General features: G+C 44.2%; 1 protein-coding gene and 1 long non-coding RNA gene across 6 annotated transcripts in view; one reads left to right on the top strand and one right to left on the bottom strand.

Annotated features, from left to right (window-relative positions):
* LOC138580431 (uncharacterized) overlaps positions 1 to 19,329 on the top strand; it is a 624,618-nt gene that overhangs the window by 292,382 nt on the left and 312,907 nt on the right. The gene's annotated exons all lie outside the window — the stretch shown is intronic.
* LOC138580430 (filamin-A-like) overlaps positions 1 to 19,329 on the bottom strand; it is a 456,077-nt gene that overhangs the window by 153,936 nt on the left and 282,812 nt on the right. For all 5 annotated transcript variants that reach the window (XM_069650971.1, XM_069650969.1, XM_069650970.1 and 2 more), the window contains exons 18-21: positions 9,635 to 9,725; positions 9,264 to 9,433; positions 6,481 to 6,598; positions 5,927 to 6,189 (exon numbers count right to left, since the gene is read on the bottom strand). In XM_069650971.1, coding sequence (XP_069507072.1) covers positions 5,927 to 6,189; positions 6,481 to 6,598; positions 9,264 to 9,433; positions 9,635 to 9,725 — 642 coding nt within the window. The remainder of the gene's footprint in view (positions 1 to 5,926; positions 6,190 to 6,480; positions 6,599 to 9,263; positions 9,434 to 9,634; positions 9,726 to 19,329) is intronic.

The following is a 19,329-nucleotide window of genomic DNA, read 5'->3' on the forward strand; positions in this document are numbered from 1 at the left end:
AATGAAGGCGAATATATGGGGAGATGGACATTTAATTAAGTATTTAGCCATCACACCATATCTTTTTGATCCGTACAGAGATATCAAAGTCCTTATAACGTCTGACAGGCCGCTAGACTTCTAATCCAATCACATTCATAGATTTTTTTTGTGCTAAATTTGGATGTCTCAATGCTCACCACAGCATCAGCCATTTCATTATATAGTAATGTGCTCCAATCTCTGGAGAATCCAGTTAAAAATTGGAAAGCAATACCTGTGCTACAATACCTAGGACATTCACGTTGTTAAGTCCTAACAGGCACTTCCGCAAAAAAGCGCACATTTTCCACAAGACCTGCGCATACAGTGATAATGAGCCCAACTCAAAGCATATCATCGGAAGAGGAGTGCAGTTTGGTAATTGTAGCACTTGCCTCCAGTATTTGGCCTCTATTTTATCCCAATATTGCCGATTTTGTGGTTTTCCAGCTTCCACTACATATAGTAATATAGGGACTGTCTTCATTTGATAAAAGGAAAATGCATGTTTGATCCAGAATTTTCCAAATCTGGCCACAAGAATCTTAGTTTGCGAGGTCAGCATCTGTAGTTTGCATTGTAGTACCAAGTTCTCATTCTTCATTTTAGCGGAGTGCGTAAAGGTGAAACCTAAATATTTATGATGTTCCAACACTTCAAGTGCCTTGTCTTGAATTGTCCAAGTATAGGTCCTTGTCTTGCGCTTACGAGTGTTATGGCAGACTAAAATTTGGGATTATATTGAATTTATTTGCATGTGATTGGCTAATGTATACTGATTCAGTTTATTTAACATTTGTTGTAAACCAGATGGAGTTTGCAACAGCAATACTAAATCTGTGTAAAGCAGATAACTAACTTTGTTACCTACTTTTGGGAGGTCACAGCAGATGTTTGTAAAGATGTCTCCCATATCAAATATAAAAAAGTTAAACAAACTTGAGGCCAGCGGACACCCCTGTTTCAGTCCTCTCATAATCAGGATGATTGCAGAGAGTAGACCGTCGTAGGTTAATCGTACCTGCTTTGTTCTTCCATGCAATAACAGAGGAATTAGAGATTTTGGACAATTATGCTTTACTAGCTTTTTATAAAGCAGCACTCGATTTATAGAGTCGAATGCTGTCTTAAAATCAATAAACGCTATATAAAGAGGCTGGCCTCGGGCAGCGTAATGGTTCTTAATCAAATTTAGGCATAGTATATTTGGGATTGTTCCCGAACCAGCTACAAATCCCGATTGATGACTCTTATTTGCAGTTTATTAGTCCAAGCGTTAAATTTCCTCAATAGTAATCTGCCAAAAAATGTTCCTGAAACATCAAGGGAGATCAGGCGATAGCTACTAGGAGCTTGGCGATAGCCCTTCTTGATTATCGGAACAGTAATGAGTGCGTCCATGTTTGCGGTAAAGCTTGGGCTGCATTAATTGCTGCAAAGATGGTACACAATATCAATGTCCACCTCCCAGGATGAAGCTTTAGAGCATAGTTTGAGACCATCTGGTCCAGCTGCTTTGGAATTGGATGCTCTTTTTATTAATGATAGTATATCTTCATAATCAAACTCAATCTCAAAATGGTCTTCTAAAACATTGGGATCAAAAGATTTCACACCCTGCGGGACTGAGTATAGTTCAAGGAAATGCCGTACCCAAGATTGTTCAGTCACAGCATTTGCTTGAGGTGCAATTTGCAAAGTCCCCGTAGCACAATTAATTATGGACCACATTTTTGCAGTATTTTTTGTTGCCAGGGTGCTCAGCATAACAGCACCATCATTTTGATACATTTTTACCCGATGACATTTTACCCAATTGGCATATTTCATTCTGATTTTCTTTGCAAGTAAGCATCTAATGTCCGGAGGATACCTTCAGCTTGTCTCAATTCGGCACACTTCTCAGCTTTTTCTAGTTTTAAGACTAAGTCAAAACTATGTCGATGTTTCCCTTTTTGGTGCAAATTCGATCTTACATTCTAAAAAAGTTGCATTGCGTTACTATATTGTAGTGCCATATCTATATCAGTAGCGTTTTTTTTATCGAATTTACCATGTATTGATTAAATTGGTATAAGGTATCATCCGACCATCAGAGTCTATTGAGCCCCGGATTTACTTGCAAAGTACCTCCCTGGTGACCAGTATGATTAGCTTTTCTCAGATCTTTCTGCCTCCATTTCATTGTTAAGATTCTATGATCACTCTGTTCAGCATTATTGACCACAAAACTCAAACCATTGGGAGCATAGTATCATTCGCAAAGATGTAATCAATGATTGATTCCAATTGACCATTATGCCAGGTTGCCCTCGGAGGTGTATCTTTTTTAAAAATGCCATTTAGCATATATGAATGCCGGGATTTACTAAGCACGTGCCATCTATATGCTCTGCCCTCGCTTGTAGTGGTTTTCTTGGTTAGGAGATTGATATTTAAATCTCCAGCCACTATTAAGTGAGAGACTGCATTCCCTCAACTCGGACCTTCACCAAGAGCATGCGCTTGTTTGGACAAGCCCATAATTGTGAAGACACTCCCTTACGAATTTTTATGGCTGCAAGTAGGCCAGAACATGGTCTATAGGCAGCATTGACATGAATGTCGAAGCCATTCCAAACTGGGGTTTCGATAAGCCAGGTCTCCTGTAAGAATTAGATCATACATTCTGAGCTGGTTGGAGTCATTATTAAGAAGGTGGGTGAACCCTCTGGTATTCCAACTCAACAGGGAACGCTGGTTCTGGCAACACACAAGATCTAGTTACAGATGTTCATGGGCACATTTACAATGGCACATGCTGACCTTTGAATTTTCTCCCTGTGATCCCTGCTCTGATGACACCCCCCCCCCCGTTTGTTTTGCTGAATGTGATGGGACATTGTTAGAAAGTGAGCGTGGTGTTATTTTTTATTACAAGTTCAAATCCCAAATTGTATAGATTTGTTTTAGTTGACCAGATGTGATTTTGCACCACACAGGAATTCAGCCACAATCTCACAATATTGAGATTCTCATCTCTTACAAATTCCACCTATTCAATATCCGTTGATTGAATATCGTCCAACTGCGGCAATTCAGAAAAAATGGCCATAACTGATTTCCTATTAAGATCATATTGCTTGTAAGGTGGTGGTCTGCAAGCCAAGATTAGGGAATACGCTGCCGGTCTTTTTTCTCCACTGGCTTCAACAGAAGAGCTGGCGGGATTTGATTATCTAGTTTTTATATGCAGGTTTCCCCTAGAATTTAGGTCACCTCCTGCTACTAAAGAAGTTAGAGGAGGTTGACTTGGAGGCAAATGTACTTGAGTATTACTCCCTCCAATTTGTAGGGGGGTCCATGTATTTTATGGCCAGTTGATGTACCTCTGACCTTACATTCTGCTCAATCACTCCAGCAGATGCCAATGGTTTTATAATGGTCACATTATCTAAGCTTGCGGGAATTGGTGCATACTGTCCAGACATGTATGCATCAACTGCCGTTCTAATTTCCAATCTATATGCCCGCATAGCTTCTTCATTTTTCATATCCGTCAGTGTAATTTGTCACATTAGGGGGCTCCAATTCTGCCTCTCCACTTTTTCTGTGGATTTTCAGCTTCATGACGGTTTACTTCCTTCATCAATGCATTCAGAGGTGCATAGTCTATGGGCTGAGGAAGTGCATGCTCCAAAATGGCTTTGCAACTGCTATTTATATTTTCTTTTATTGCTTGCAATGCCACAATAGTGGTTTTTTTGGTAACGAGAGAGCTTTAAAAAATTGATTGGCGCGAGAGTTCGCAACAATTTTAGTGGCACTCTGCACCCAATGGTAAACTATCTAAAAATCAGTTTTATTTGCTTCCCCCTTACTGGTGGTAAAGATGGTATACACTATTTTTAAGCGTAGTAGATTTCAGTGCCACCACATTAAATTCCGACCTGCTTGCAATTTCACCATCAGGCAAGTCCCTCTCATTTTCTAGATTTTCTACAATAATGCCTTCAATATGCGGAATGACCGAGCCAGATATTTGTGTTGTGGGAGATGTTTCCACAGCCACTGTTGACATCCCTGTCTTTTTTTGCATGATGGAGCCTGCTAAATGTAAGTTGGTACCAGTAGCCATCCCAATATTTTGCCACGCATGCATACTTTATCAAAATAGTCTGTTTCTATCAATTGATTCAGAGTTTCCCCAAAGTTTGTATAGCAAAATTCATGGCCTGCAAAGTAGCTTCCAACAACCTTTCATTTTGCAAACCTGGTTGCTCCAAGTTTCTTTTACTTGTCGGAGACATAGGTCTCCTTGGGGTAGGATGTACAGAGATGGGCCTGGCTGCTTAGTCACACTACCAACTGGAGTAGAACAAACCTATACCAAATGGTGGGTTACCCAATAATCAGTTAAGTGTTGTGTAGTCTCACGGGTGTGACTGCACCAATTCTTACCTAACAGACCATTTTATCAGGTCAAGAGCTTCACCAAACTGGTGTTGAAACCCTGAAAGATTTGGATCTTAAAATGATTCCAAAGGAGCAGAAACCGAGCCAGCACGTGCTGAGCAAAAACCAGGGGTCCTCTTGGGTTGACGTGAAGGGTCTGTACACTTCATAGCTGGAGGCAGGACAACACTTGCATTGAAGCAGGAGGCCACAAAGGGGGTCCTCAGCCATGCAAATGGTTGAACGGGTCAATTACGGTAGACTGTCCCCGCTTTCAGGGGATTCGACCCACTATAGCCATGAATAGGATCCTGCTAGAGCAGGGGGTCTGGCCCCTGCATTTCGCCTGATTTTGTACAACTCGCATGATCCCTCACCATTGTGCCGCTAGGAGCTGTAGCCCAAACATCTGAGGAGCCAAAGGGAAGTCTTATGGCAAGTCCTGGTATTAGGTGGACATCACTCTGGGTAAAACGGTTCTGGATCCCATGTAGGTCCCTGGTACATGATCTGAGGAGCATGTGCCCAAGGGGAGGGGTGAAGACTACTGAATTACCCTTGAGGTCAACCATTACAGGTTACCCTCTTAGCACTGGTACCATATTACCTGTCTAGTCTTCAAATCCCTCTATGGCCTTGACCCTCCCCACCTATCCTCCCTCCAGTTCTCTCCACGGATCTCTTCCTTCTCTCCTCCACCCTGTGCCCCTTCCCGCTACTCATTCTGCACTTCTCTAAAATCTTCTCTTCCACTCACCCCCCTAGCATCCTTTGCTTCCTCTCTCACTGACTCAACCTACTCCTCCCACCCCCTCTCTCACTTTGTCCCTCTCCCTCAGCACCTCTCATCAATAATGTAAATTGTTCCGTGTACTGTTTTCTGGTTCAGATTCATTTGTCATGTATTGCTTGTTCCTCTTGTAAAGCGCCTTGGAGTAAAGCGCTAACTAAATACAAATAAATACAAACTCAGTAATTAAGCTGCACAAAATGTTTCCTCAGTCAGAGCTTCACACTCCAAATCAGTAATCCAACCATCTGTCGGGTACCTTTTAAGGGTCTGCACATGTGGATATGGATGAGAGATGCAGCGATGTCACTTGGTGTAAGCAGAGGGAGGAGCGGGAGCCAAAGACTACTAAAGAAACAGAATGATAATCTAGAAGACCCCGCAAACTGTCTTAAGTCATCCATTCCTACTGGGTTGAGAAAAGGGATGGCTGAAACTAAAAGGGCTCAGCAGCAGCCATGCAACTGCCCTGGTTTCATGTTTTTAAAAAAGGCCATCCTTTCCTGCTGGGACACCATGAGCATTGAAAAGAGTGGAGTATTTACAAGACCCAGCAGTCATTGCAAGCCACAGTGCATCCAAGCATCCACGTAGAACACCAACCCCAACACCAGAAAAACAAGTTTCATTAGCAATATACCCCATAACAGTTTTTCTAAAGGAAAACTGATAAAGTCATACCTTTGAGGGATCAGTAGGTGGAACTCCTTCAACTGGGAAGGGGCTTCCAGGAACAGTCACACCATCATAGGTCACCTCCACTTCGTACGGACCCTCCTCCCGAGGGATGAACTTTACAGTGCTGTTGTCAGGACTTACTCCTTGTTCAACCTTGCAGGGCACAGACTTGTTGGAGGGGCCAGTGATCTTTGAGGCTACTTTGCCTTGGCCCCCAGCACCCTTTGATTTAACAGTAAACTCCTGGTCTTTGCCAACTTCAACCTCTGTAAATATGAGACACGTGCATCAAAATAATGGTCTCAAGCAACACCTGTAGCACTTAAAATTCCTCCCATTCCACAGGCATAAAACATATGAAGTTATCAATCACTGGTCCCCAGATACGAAAATATTAACCCAATCTGTTGCAAATGCAAGTAAAACTGCTTCTTGGGCAAGTACCAAGTATAAATGCCACTTTAAGCCATTTGAGATCACATTGTCCCTTAAGCAAAGGCATTCTATTACATGAGTTAATTACAACCAGCTGCCACAGAGGCAGATTACAAACTTACTGTCTCCCAGACCCGAAATCTTGATATTGCTGAGATCCAGGGTTTGGGCAATTCCAACAAGGAATGGGCTCTTGGGAATATGGTCCCCACCATAAGTTACATTCACACCCAAGTTACCCTAAATAAGGAGTAAGAAAATGTAATGTTAAACAGCATGCAGACACATTCCGTTCCTAGATAGTTCAACATGCTTTCATTTTACTACAATATTGCAACGTCTGCAACAGAACAAGTTGTTTCTCAACATTTAGTCCAACACCCCCTACTTAAGGATGTTCGGTCAGGAGTTTACATCGCCTTAACCTGAAGTTACCATTTTGCAGGGTGGTGTGATCTTTAGCTAGAGGCAATATGGGTTAATATCCACTGGAGCAGAAAGCTTGAAATACCAGCCTATTAAGAGTACAGTTTGTGGAGCAACAAAAAGATTAGCAACTTCACAACAGGTTTAGCAATATTCTAGTCTAGTTATACTTTGCAGATAGGAAAGGTTAAAGGAAGAAAAAATGTTAAAACAGGTTCTCAGCATAGGCAAGGACAATTCAATCTTCCAATGAGATCTAGACAAGCCTTTCCCAGCAATAACAATCTAAAACAAATTACCATCTATGAGGGACAGAAATATTAAAGTCAATGGGCTAGAAGAGTATGCAGGGAGCCAGGACAGCCAAAGTCAATTGGAACACAGTCTAAGACTTAGATCATAAAAGTCTTGCACCAAGAGTTTTGTAGAAATCACTTGTAGGGTCACAAGCTGTTAAGCCTGTGAAAAGGAAGCCACTGCAAGTCTCAACTGAGAAAAGTACAGCTCAAAAAAGACACTGAGGTAAGTACCCCAAGTCTAAACAGTACCTCTGGTTTGAAGAATAGGGGTCCAGTTGGATTGTCCTGTTGCAGCGGTGCAGAACCTGGGTTCCGGAGTCAGTCGTGTGGACAAGAGGGAGGACATCTGGAGGGCTCCTGCGGCAGCAATTTGGAGGTCGTAGGCAGCTATGGTCCATTTCTGGATCAGCGGCACATTGCAGTTTCAGTACTCGGTAAACCGCACCACTGCGGTTCTCGCTTGGGCTTCCTTCACTCCTTGTGTCCTACACTCTGGCGAGGGACTCTAGCTCTGGTTGTCCTGCTTCGGGAGGGTCCTTCGGAGACTCCTGGCCGGATTTCAAACGTTGCACTCTTACTACAGATTTCTCGACCCATGGCACTCGGTTCTTGCAGCAGCGAAGTAGTACAGCCAATCAGGGAAGATGGTCCAGTGGAGTTAATCGGGGTTATTGGTCCCACTAACCCAAGCGAAGAAGTCGCGCCTTCCGGAGCTTCTCTTGTCGATCAGAAAAAGGCGTTTCAGCACAGCAGCAGGGCTTCACGGGGCAATTCAAAGGTCCGGGAGGATGCAGCAAGCTTCGTTCACGGTATCTCCCAGTGGTCGACTGCCTCTAGTCCCAAAACCCTTGCCTTTTAAGCAGGTTTCTCCCATTCATGCACAGCCTAGGTTTTCAAACAGCAGGGTGGCTGTCGTAAAAGGACAGCCAGCCAATCAGGACTGGTTGCATTTATGCACTTCTAGAGACAGGACAGGGGAGTTTTGGGAACCTCCTCACATCCTGCCTTTCCAAACACACTGGAGCCAGAGGCGGGCTTCAGGGCTTAAGCCTGCTAAAGGCAAAAACAAACAAAGGGCCCAAACCTGGCTCAGAGTAAAATCCAAGAAAGACCACAAACAGAAAATGGCAAAGAAGACGACCAGGGCCATGTTGACAGAAGGTCTGGAGGTACCAAAGGCACAATGGCAGGAAGATAAAACCACTGCCACCAGCCATTTAAAGTAGTGAGGGTAACAAAAAATGTGTGAATGTAGGATAAGGGGCTACTAGGTATATCCCAAACCCTCCACATAAGATGGTGTGTGCTGGACCTACAAAGAGAAAACGCGAGTAAAGTCAATTTCACTTTACTATTCTTGGGAACAGTAGTGCACACAAAACAAGGTATTTAAACCTTGTGAGAAATCCAAAGGATATCTCGGTCACACTGGACTGAGGGTGCTGTGTGTCACCATACAAAATGCAGATGCCAATGGAGTTTGTCAGACTCCACAAAACAGACGAACCACAATCCAAATCGGGTCAAAACACATGAGTAAGAAAAAAGTCTCATTCACTCGAGGGTTAAAATTTAAACTCCAGCAAAAGAGCTGTTGGTCTTTAAGGTTGAAGGGAATTAGCACAGAAATGAGAATTCTCCCAAGTACGGACCCCTAAAACATCCATGAGATTGGTGAAAGCATAAGAGGAGACTCAAGATGTGGGGCAAAATTTTAAAACCACCAAGATTTGTGGTCCGGTTTTTGGAGTCTGTCATGATTTGACCTAAACTTCAATAAGTGAAAACCACTGGCACAACCAGGTTCGCTAGGCTTTGCCATGGAATTGGTGTGAGAAGCCGACACCCGTGGCAAAAACAAAATACATTTGTTTTGTAGTAAGGCAGCTGGTCACACCACACGTCAAGAGTCCTAGAATACACCAAGCCCATAGGGTTTCTAACTAGACACCAAGGATGCACATAACGTTCATTACTTGCAATGCAAATCATTGTCCTAGCAAGCCAACCACCATCGGCTTGCATACAGCAACATTAGTCTACTTAACTCAAAGAAACCTTGCGGTAGTCGTTACCACAAGCGTGTTCACCCATATATCATAAAATATGTGCAGTAATGGTGTATTGATCAGTTCCTAGTTTCTCGTACAGGGCATTTAACAAGTAGCACACAAACGTACCTGCTGCACTGGCGTGTACTTGACAGTGTAGGCATTATCAAGGTCATCAATGATATTAAAATCCCTCACTGCTTCCCCTTTGGTGGTACCAGTAAACTGAACATCCAGCTTTGCCTTGCCAGCAGCTTTGGTGTTCACTGTGAAATGCGTAGGTTTCCCAATTTCAACACCTAAAAGATAAATGTGCTTATTTTATACATAGAAGTAAATCTGACTTGGTAAATCAGTGACTGCACATCGGACTACTGGATTTAAAATTCCTGAAACACTTTCAGATGCAATAAGTACATTACAGGCAAGGAACTCCCGGATGTGAAGTTAAGCTGAAAACCTTACTCACATTGGCTAGCTTGCAGAGATTTCAAACTCACCACTCTTGTTCAGTCCAGGGCCCTCTGCCTTAACCTGGCTGGCATCATGAGAGGGATCCACTTTTATTCGGATGGGACTCATTGGAGTAACCTACAAAGACATTAGAATAATAGAACATTTTTTAACCAACTTGGCTCTCCAAAGGGTGCAACCATAATCCTGATCAATGGAACCTCTCTGCCCCCTGCCAATTGGCACTATGGTGAAGAGACCTGCAAGCTTGTTAGAACACAACACAATACACCAAGAACTTTGAGTATATATAATGAGCAATGCCCCCATACCCTTGCTACCTTCCCAGACAATTTCAAGCTGAAGACATTGACCAAGACACATTGTAGCTTGAGAGACTGCAAAGTACTCATTTTGACTGCAGTCTGCACAGGACCTAAACAGTGGAAGGCACAAGGTAATAATCTGTCCCATGACCACTGTTTTGCTGTTAAAGGCATTGAAAGTAAAGCCTGAAGAGCGAGATTGATAGTCAAACCGCCAGAGGCACATTTTCTTGTTTTTGAGCACTTTGACAGTTACAGATCTTCATATATAGCTGGGAGACCTACATAAAGCAAGAATGTTGGTCCTACCCTCATCCTATGCATGGAGGATGAGACTAACTGCAATTATGGCATAACTAATTGTCTTTTAGTCTTTACACAGGATGTTTAAGACTTCCTTTGCCACTGTGCACCAAGAGGTGATTGGGTTTGGCAATCTGTAGACCACACCCAAGAATCACCAGTTTCTGGACCATTCTAGTTTGAGGCTACATAGAGCCTCAGTATTCTGGCTGGCTTGAATATCAATTCCGGACCACAGAATGCCAGTAAATCCTAATTTGCTTAAATATACAACAAAAAAAAAATCATATGGCCAAACAATGTACAATTGATCACAAATTATCCCATGTCATAGGAAACACTTGGCGGTGGGTGGAGCAGGTCCGAGAATAGGTGCTATATGAATGCTAGCCAAGCCAGATTGACACCATGAAATGTATGAATAGACCAGAAGTTCAAGTTAACTGTTTTAGACAACAGGACTAGGAGGACCCTGCAATCTAGCTAAACCTTCCCCACTATTAAAGTGCACTGACGTAGCCTGATATCTAAGCAGCCATATACACCAGACTAAGGTTACACTGCCAAATTCTGCCAGTCACCAACACTGGGCCAAACTAATCTACTCTGAACCTGGAGCCCCAACTTGATCCCATTGCTCTGCAGTTCATTACAACATAGCCCAATCCACATTTAATTGGGACAAGCTTTCCTATGTGAATTAACTAGAGACCAACCACAGGATAAAGCTCAACCAGCAGGAACACTTCTGCTCCCACCTCTGGGCCAATACACTTGTGCAGTCCATTTGACAGCCACGTGGAGGCTTTAGCCATGGCAGCTTCCCTCAATGAAGAGCACACCTTAGTTTATACTACAACTGGAAAAAAGGTTCCATTTGAGTTAATGAAAATATTGACTGAACATAGGCTTTATTTATGCGTATTCATGGTTTACAAATAAGACTTCACACAACTAAGATGTACAAATGCAGTATCATTTATTACAGTTTCCCAACTCACTTCAGCCGCACTCAAGTGGATTTTTAGAGTAAATTCGTCATGCAATGTTGCATCAAAAATTCCATTAAAATTAAAAACCTTACACTAGTAATCCATGGTGTCAATACGTTGGAATATATACATGCTCGGTTCGAATAATTCCTCTTTGCAAAATCGCAGTACTTCAAGATATCTGCATGCTGCTCATGCCTAGCCAAAAGCTTTCAGACTCAATGGACAGGCAATTTTGAATTACCCGTTCAGAATTTCAATCGCAGAGGGGCTACTATAGCCTGCACAAACAATACTCCAGAAGAATCTCATCTGGGGCCAATAACCTCCAGTTTCTCCATTAAATAAAATGGAAACTAAGTGCCTAAATTCCTATGCACAAAACGCCAGATAAAAGATTTGGCCTCTCAAAAAGGTGGTAAAGGGTTGTCAAAGTTCAGAGAAATCAATGTCTTTAAAAAAGACAATGTTTATTTAAAACAAATTAATTTAGAGTTTTTGCCACTTGAAATGGCCTTTAATAGCAGTGATTTAAATGTGGAACATCTTCATATACTTCTAGTTAGAGAAACCAACCATAGTTTGCACCTTTGGACGAGTGGGGGGCTGTTAGAAGCTCCTAATGTGGAGTGCCACTGCAGTGCATTCTTTTAGATATCCTTAGACATTGTCAGATTATCACTTCCAGTCCATATTAAAATAGGTGGGGTATAAACAATCAGCTTGCATAAAACTTGCGTGCTGGCGATTCAAGCCCCACAAAACCACAGCTAGACAGGCTACACTATGGTTTCTTTTGAGCATAATGTATCTGATGCTTTGATTCATTTCTAAGCCTCCGCACTTTGACTCATTAATCACCTCCAATGGGGCGCTCCCAAGAGCATTTTAAACCCCTTTGTCCTACCTTCTGTAAATATAAAAGTTACTTTTTCCTGTGTAGACAGTTAATGATTAGCGTCTAAAGTCTTTAAGCATTTAATGAGGCTTGCATTTCCATTTCTTTACAATATCAAACATCAGCATATCGGGGTCCTGGGGAGATGAGCAAGCTCAATTTTGGGAAGAGACGATTTTGCTAAATTGTAAGAATCAGCCATGTACACACTGAATACAAATGGACCTAAACTAAAGCTTTGTTACACCTTTCCTTGTGGCAATTTTATCAGTGAGGTCACCTAGTTGGTCTAGCCTTACCCCAACAATCTACGCCACCACTACCAACTGTGTTGCAAACTGAGGACAACTCAAAAACCACATACACAGGGCAGTGGGTCGATCCTTAAATGCCTGAGCAGAACTGCATTCTTGAAGGATCAGTATGTTGTGAAGTGTTGAGCACGATTCTCAAAAGGTTACAGGATCTCACCCATTTGGTCAGTCTTTTCAGGATAATTGCAACAAATATTTTACTAACACCAGCCAGAAGTGCAAGTATAAGCTAGGGGATCTGTAAGCCTCAAATATTGGGACTAAAAAGCCTCTAAACAGCAACAGAGTAGATAACCCGTCCTCACTATATTGTTAAATACCAGCATACGATAATTGGCACAAAATTCAGCACAGATTACAATATTGGCTAGGACATGAGGTTCCAGGTGCACACAACTCATTTGTCAGATAAATTGCTAAGTCCTTGCCCTGAAATTACACAGAGGTTGATGGCCAGGCTATTTGTTTTACATTTTGCAGTTGTGGCCTGTAACTAGTCCTCTGTATAAGTTTCCCCAGCTAAATCTGTTTACTATAAGCCTTGATCCTAATTTAAGCTCATTTCTTAATTATGCCCCACAATTCATAAAAATCAGTCCAGAATACCACATTCACCAGGTTTCCCCCAACGCCCCCCCATTTGCCAGTTTTTATATTCTTGCATCTCTTAAAAGAAACATTCTTCCACTGGCATGGCCTTTTAAAAGTTATAGCTAAATCAGTTTTAAGTTGCTTCCTCCTTTTGCTAATCAGGGCACCCCACTTAAACGCATGGGTATTAGTTTAGGGGCATACCATCTTGTTTGCTTGCCAATTCATTCTGTAGTCTGAATAACAATTTGGTGAGCTGTCCCTTGGGCCATTTGTGATATACAACTGTAAACTCCCTCCATACTGCGCTGCATAAAGGGAGAGCAAAAACTAACATTATTAGTTCAGGCAATTCAGTCACCCTGGACATTAGTCTGCAAGGCTCTCAAATGGTGGCAAATACTCTGGTTTAGGACAGCATTAGTATATATTACTAGGTTTTGTTGGCCTTCCTCGTGTCTAGTGAAAAGAATCTCGGGTTGATGTTGGCACGCTTGTTCAGAGGAGTATTACCTAGCATTTCAGTGCCGGACTGCCCCAGGGCAGGACAAAGACTTATGTTTTGGATATTTCTCCTCTGAGAGATAGTGAGCCAAAGACTCTGGCTAAAGCCCTCGTAACCAGGACTAGTGTCTGGCAGAGAGGCACCCAGGACTCCCCACCCCCTTGTTATTCGCATAGTCAAATGAATAGCCATATATAGTCGCTTTCAAGGGCTCTGGGCAGAGCATTCATGAGCTGTGTGAATGCAAACTGTTTTTGGCTGGGTCTGAGTTTTCGGAAAGGGATGCGGATTAGGGTGTATGAGCAAAATCCTGAATGCAAGGTCGGAATGCTGTATGCCTTATGGTAGGTGGTAGAAGATATGCCCCAGCCAAAACTTTTGTATATCTGGGAAACCTTTGGAGCCATTCCCTAGTTGAGAAATAGGTCCAGATCAAAAGCAGCAAGGGGTATGCTGGGAACTCTGCCTAAATCCTTAATTGCTAAAACCAGATCCAGTTAAGCCGAGTTCTGTCTCTTGGTCAGGGGAAGCCTGTATCGCTTCCATATCCTTTTTATCTGCCCCCTCCCCCACCCCACAGACTGTTCTGATCAGTGTGACGAGTTGTCTGAACTCCAGATAACTGCTACATCAATGTGAAAGCAAAGGGAACAGCCTTGCAGAATCCGACACCTGCAGAACTATTGCTTACTAAAGGACATCTGAAGATGTCCAAGTGTGTGTACAGTCCACACAGTGCACTGCCTTCCAGTCAGACAAGTGAGCTTGCACAAGCTACCAACCTGAAGAGCCATGTTCGAGATGGTACTGCACACAAGCTCCTTTCAAACCTTGCAGTTCAACCCATTACCACAAAAGGTAATTCACCAACAAAGGTCAATTACTAGTTAAGGATTAACTAGTTCACGTAATCCAGCCTCTTTGCCAATCCAAACAGGAAATTTAAATTAGGGGTAACCAACTGGAACAGTTCTTCGTAACTCTTCCCATCCCTTTTATCCACCTTTGGGAGTAGTTATTAAAGAGCACTGGTTATGCACCACTCCCTTGGCCAGAGAAGTCCATAACAAGCACTGCAGAGAACTGGACAATCTGGAGAGAGAACAGTCTGGAAGAGATGGGCAGGTCACTGGCTGGATAAAGACTGTTCAGATGAAGTCTGGAGGAAGATCCTGGGAGCTGCCACGGTAGGGGCCTGGTCTAGAGCTAAACTCCCATCACAGATTCCCATGGGAATTAGCAAGCCAAGAAGAATGGTTTACCATCACTACTGTTTAGAGACGGCACCATGCCAGTGACCAAAGGGAAACACCTTCCTCTCATTCAGGATCCTGGTCAGATTCAATGGCAGTAAAGTGGAGGAAGATTGTGAAAGTTTGATCAGGTGGGACTGGTCAAGAAAACCTTCAAAAACCAAGGTCCATGAGTGACCTGCAGAAAATACTTAAAACGAAGAGGTGATGGAAGATTTACAATCAATCTTAAACATGGGCACTGCTCTGAGCAATCCTCCAGACCATTTTCAAGCCACTACAGAAGGGGAAGACCATATGCAAGCCAGGCTTGCCCCTACTCCAAAAGGGGCAGTCCAGGCTAAACTGCTAGGTTACATCCCTTCTGCATGAGAAGTATCCCCAGATGTGTTTTGGCCTCATTGGACATTAGTGAGGAATAGGTCAACCTTAAGAAAGCAGAGCTTCTGGAGCAAACTTGTGAAACCCTAAAAAGCCCAAGGTCCATGGGGAATCTTGCGAATCCAAGCATCCGAGATCATGGAAGTCATATGCAAATTCCAAGAGCCGTGGAGAAGGATGCAGGGAGTGAAGGGAGCTACCAAAAAGGATGTTGAGACCCTGAGGCAACCTAAGAGGTGCAAGTCAAAAAAATAAATTCTAGGAGAGGTTCTGGAACCCGTAGGGAATAGCAGAAAGGGAGAAGGTGAAGACAAACTTATTCCGGAAGGAGCCTTCCCACAAATAGAGTTTACTTTTTGCATCAGCGTAGGGATGACCAACTTACAAATGATTGTGTTGGCCAACCTGGAGACATTTATGTAAGTATAGGGAAGCCTATAGCCTCAACACCTTTGGCCTGGTGAATGTTAACCTGTGGGCTTCACGCCCCAATGCAAGTCAGAGATGGGGAGTATGAATAAATTGCATCTCTATTGCCACACTCCAGCTTGCAACAGCAGACACCATAGGACAGGGAATATGTGGTGATAATGTAGCTCCCAGGCTACAAGTTGTAGGCTTCCACAGATGTTTAGGCAAGGCTCAGGTGGAGACCCCAGGAAAGGGTGAAGACTACTTGAACTCAGTGCCAGCAGCAGAGGACTAATTGGGAGCAGACTAGAGTGGATGTTGGTGCCCGAAGGAGCAGCACGGGTTCTGGGTTTCAAAAGCAGGTTGGCTGGATTGTTGTCAAGGTGCATGACCTTACTTGGCAATTTCTGGCCTGTCAGCCTTCTCCAAAGGCAATACCGTCTCTCTGTCCGTACCAAGAAGAGAGTCCACATTCAAGCCCGTGTCTCTGCAGCATCTAACAGCTCGACCGAACTCTTAATTTGTAAGGAGCTGGCCAACCCTGCTGCAGTCTCTACCCCTCCCCTTGCCTCTCGGGCCCTTTGCAATGCCCTGGCCTCACACTATCTAAAAAACCCAGGACATCCTGTCCACACTCTCCTCCACCCCCTCTCCTCTCCCCTCAGTCGGTACTCACCGACTCTCCTCCAGCCACCCCCCAACCCTCCTTCGCTTCCTTTCCCCTCTTCTCCCCTGAAGAGGTCGCTAGACAAGTCCGATCTATGAAAGCCTCATCAAAACAGGTTCATCCCTGTTCCTCTAAAAACTCTCAAGGACCACATTGATACCCTCGCTCCGGCCCTTGCCGACTTCTGCAACCACTCCTTTGCCTCAGGATCCTTCCCCTCCCCTCTTAAGCACTCTTTGTGCATCCTCTCCTCAAGAAACCCACAGCGGATCCCTCTTGTCCGGCCAACTATCGCCCAATTTCCATTACCCCCTTCTTAGGCAAACTCCTTGAAAAGCTGGCCATCTCTCAGCTAAACCTTCATTCTGATTCTGTTGGCTGTCTCTATGACCATCAGTCTGGCTTCAGATCTGGCAGAAGCACGGAAACTGCTCTCCTGAACATCTGTGAAGATCTGCTTTCCAACCTTGACTCTAGCATTCCCCTCTGCGCTCATCCTACTTGATCTCTCCTCTGCCTTCGACACGGTCAACCATACCATCCTGCTCAACCGTCTCCGGGATAACTTGGGCATCACCGATCAGGCTCTGGCCTGGCTGACCTCTCCTCTCTGATCGACCCTCTCAGGTCCAACTTGGGTCCTTCCTATCATCTGTCTTCCTCTCCACCTGTGGTGTTCCCCAGGGGTCTAACCTCTCGCCCTGGCTTTTCAACCAATACCTGGCAACTCTCGCCCGCTGTATTGCCATTTTCTGCTCAAACTTCCAGTGCTACGCAGACACGCAACTCATTTTCAGGCTGCCCTCGGCCACCTCCTCCACCTCTCATCACTGACTGCCTAACTGCCATCCAAGATTGTTGTGCCACCAACGATCTTTGCCTTAATGCCAGCAAGACAGATCCTCCTCATAGGCACACCATCACCTTCCTTTCCCCTCACTCTCTGGCTGGCCTCCCTTGGCCCACCTCCTATCCCCCACCTGCGAGACAAGAACCTTGGTGTCACCTTTGATTCCACACTCTTCTTCTCCGCCCACATCGCTGATGTATCAAAAAGTCAAACCTCCTACTGCACCTCCTCAGAGGTATTCTTACTTTCCTCTCATTCCCCCAGAAGCTCACTGTCTCCCAAGCTCTGGTTCTCTCCAAGTTGGACTATTGCAACAGCCTCTTTCTTAATCTACCTGCCTCTACTCTCCGCCCTTTACAACTCCAGAACAGGACTGCGAGACTTGTCCTTGGCCTCAAACCCCGGGATCGCATCACTCCAGCTCTGAAATCTCTCCATTGGCTCCCAGTGGATGCAAGGATTAAATTCAAACCCATCTGCGTTGTCCACAAGGCTTTGTGGGGCCTGGGTCCAACATACCTTCAGCTATCCCTCCGCAAATACCTCCCACCTCTAGCACTCTGCTCCTCCATCTCTAACTCCCTCAGGGTCAGTCGTTTCTCAAATAAACGAGCTGGGGGTAGATCTGTCTTCGGCTGGGGCCTCCCTCTGTAACAGCCTCCCTGCCACTCTAAAACCTGAGAACCATCTCCGGTTCCAGAAGCACCTCAAAACCTTCCTCTTTGCTTCTGCCTTCTCCTCCCCTTTCCCCGGTTGATTCTACTCTCCCTCGGCACCATGCACCTGGCCACCCTCTGTCCTCCGGGCCCAGGTACCTGCTCATCTTGCCACCCTCACGCACTGCCTCCGGCCCACCCCCTGCACTGGGGTCTGTATCTGTACCCATACAGCCCTCCCCTTTTCTTCCTGCACTTTCAGACCTACATGGCCTGCTGCCATAAACCTAGCACTTGCCACTTACTGGCTGCACTCCCATTGTTTGTTGCCTTATTTATTTTATTATTTTTGTTTTTTCCTTCTCGCTCCGCACTTTCCTTTTGTTCCCCTTCCATGCACTTCTCCCACCTCTCCCTCTACCCTGCACGTTCTCAATGTCACTGGGCCTAGTAAGATCGTTTTTGTTCTCCCGGTTCCCCTTCCCTTGTCGTGCTCTGAAACACTTGTGTATGAGCGCGAGAGAAATAAAATATCAATATCAATTTGAAATGGGAAAAATGTCAACAAAATGCAAAAGAACTTTGCGTGCACCAAAGGAACAGCCATTTTTAGTATATGCCATTTAAAAATGGCATTGCAGTAAAAAGGTATAATGCAGTGCACTGAGAAAGGTGAAACTTACACTACCAGCGTGTTCAGTACACATCACAAAAGTAACATGGATGTAAAATTCTGTATTCCTGCAGAAACTCCACTGAAGGTGTGTGCTACTCTAAAACTACTATTTAGTTTAAACCCCAAACTAAATATGCAGGCGATGCAGTACCAAGCCTCAACAATAAGTAACTGAACAAAGATATGCTGGGGGGACAACACACGGAAGTAAAGTTATGGAAAAACAATTTTGCATTTCTCATGTGAGGGAGCAGTGGCGTTCCTAGGTTGGCAGACACTGGAGTTGGAGGGGTTCCATGTGTTAAAATCGCAGCAAAAAGGCTGTGGTTTTGCCGCCACAATACATGTAAAGGATGCAGGGGACACCCCTGCAACCCTCAGACCTATTATACCATTTAAAGGGAGCGAGGGACATCCCCACTCCCCTTAAATGGTATAATGGGGTACACCATTACCGGGTCAAACCACAGCTTTTTTGCAGCGCTTTTTGTAAAGGCGATATTTTTGCCGCAATTTTATTACTGCATACCGTTGGAGGTCCACTTGGCCTACGTGACACTAGATGTAGTTTGGAAGGGATTAGATGCACCGGACTGGTGGTTCCCTTTTGGTCACAGCTATCAGTAAGGCAAAGCAGAAAAATAAATCCATGGGTCAGACAAGCCTTATTTGGGAAACAGCAACACACCTGTACGTTGAAAAGTGGGACTAATCACGAGTCCATATGTTGCAGCAGGGAATAACAGATTTTGGAATCCTTGAACGGCTTACATAAAATAAAAAAGCAGATGCTTTGAATGCCAGAGTCTTACAATGAAGTCCTGCTTCCAAAAGGTCTACAAATATGGGGCTTTGGAACCTCTGGCTCATAGAGCTGCAGAACACATTTACCAACCATCGCCATTGCACAGATGGAGTA

This window comes from Ambystoma mexicanum, chromosome 3p (assembly GCF_040938575.1).
Source record: "Ambystoma mexicanum isolate Mex_15411 chromosome 3p, UKY_AmexF1_1, whole genome shotgun sequence".
In the NCBI taxonomy this organism is placed as follows: domain Eukaryota; kingdom Metazoa; phylum Chordata; class Amphibia; order Caudata; family Ambystomatidae; genus Ambystoma; species Ambystoma mexicanum.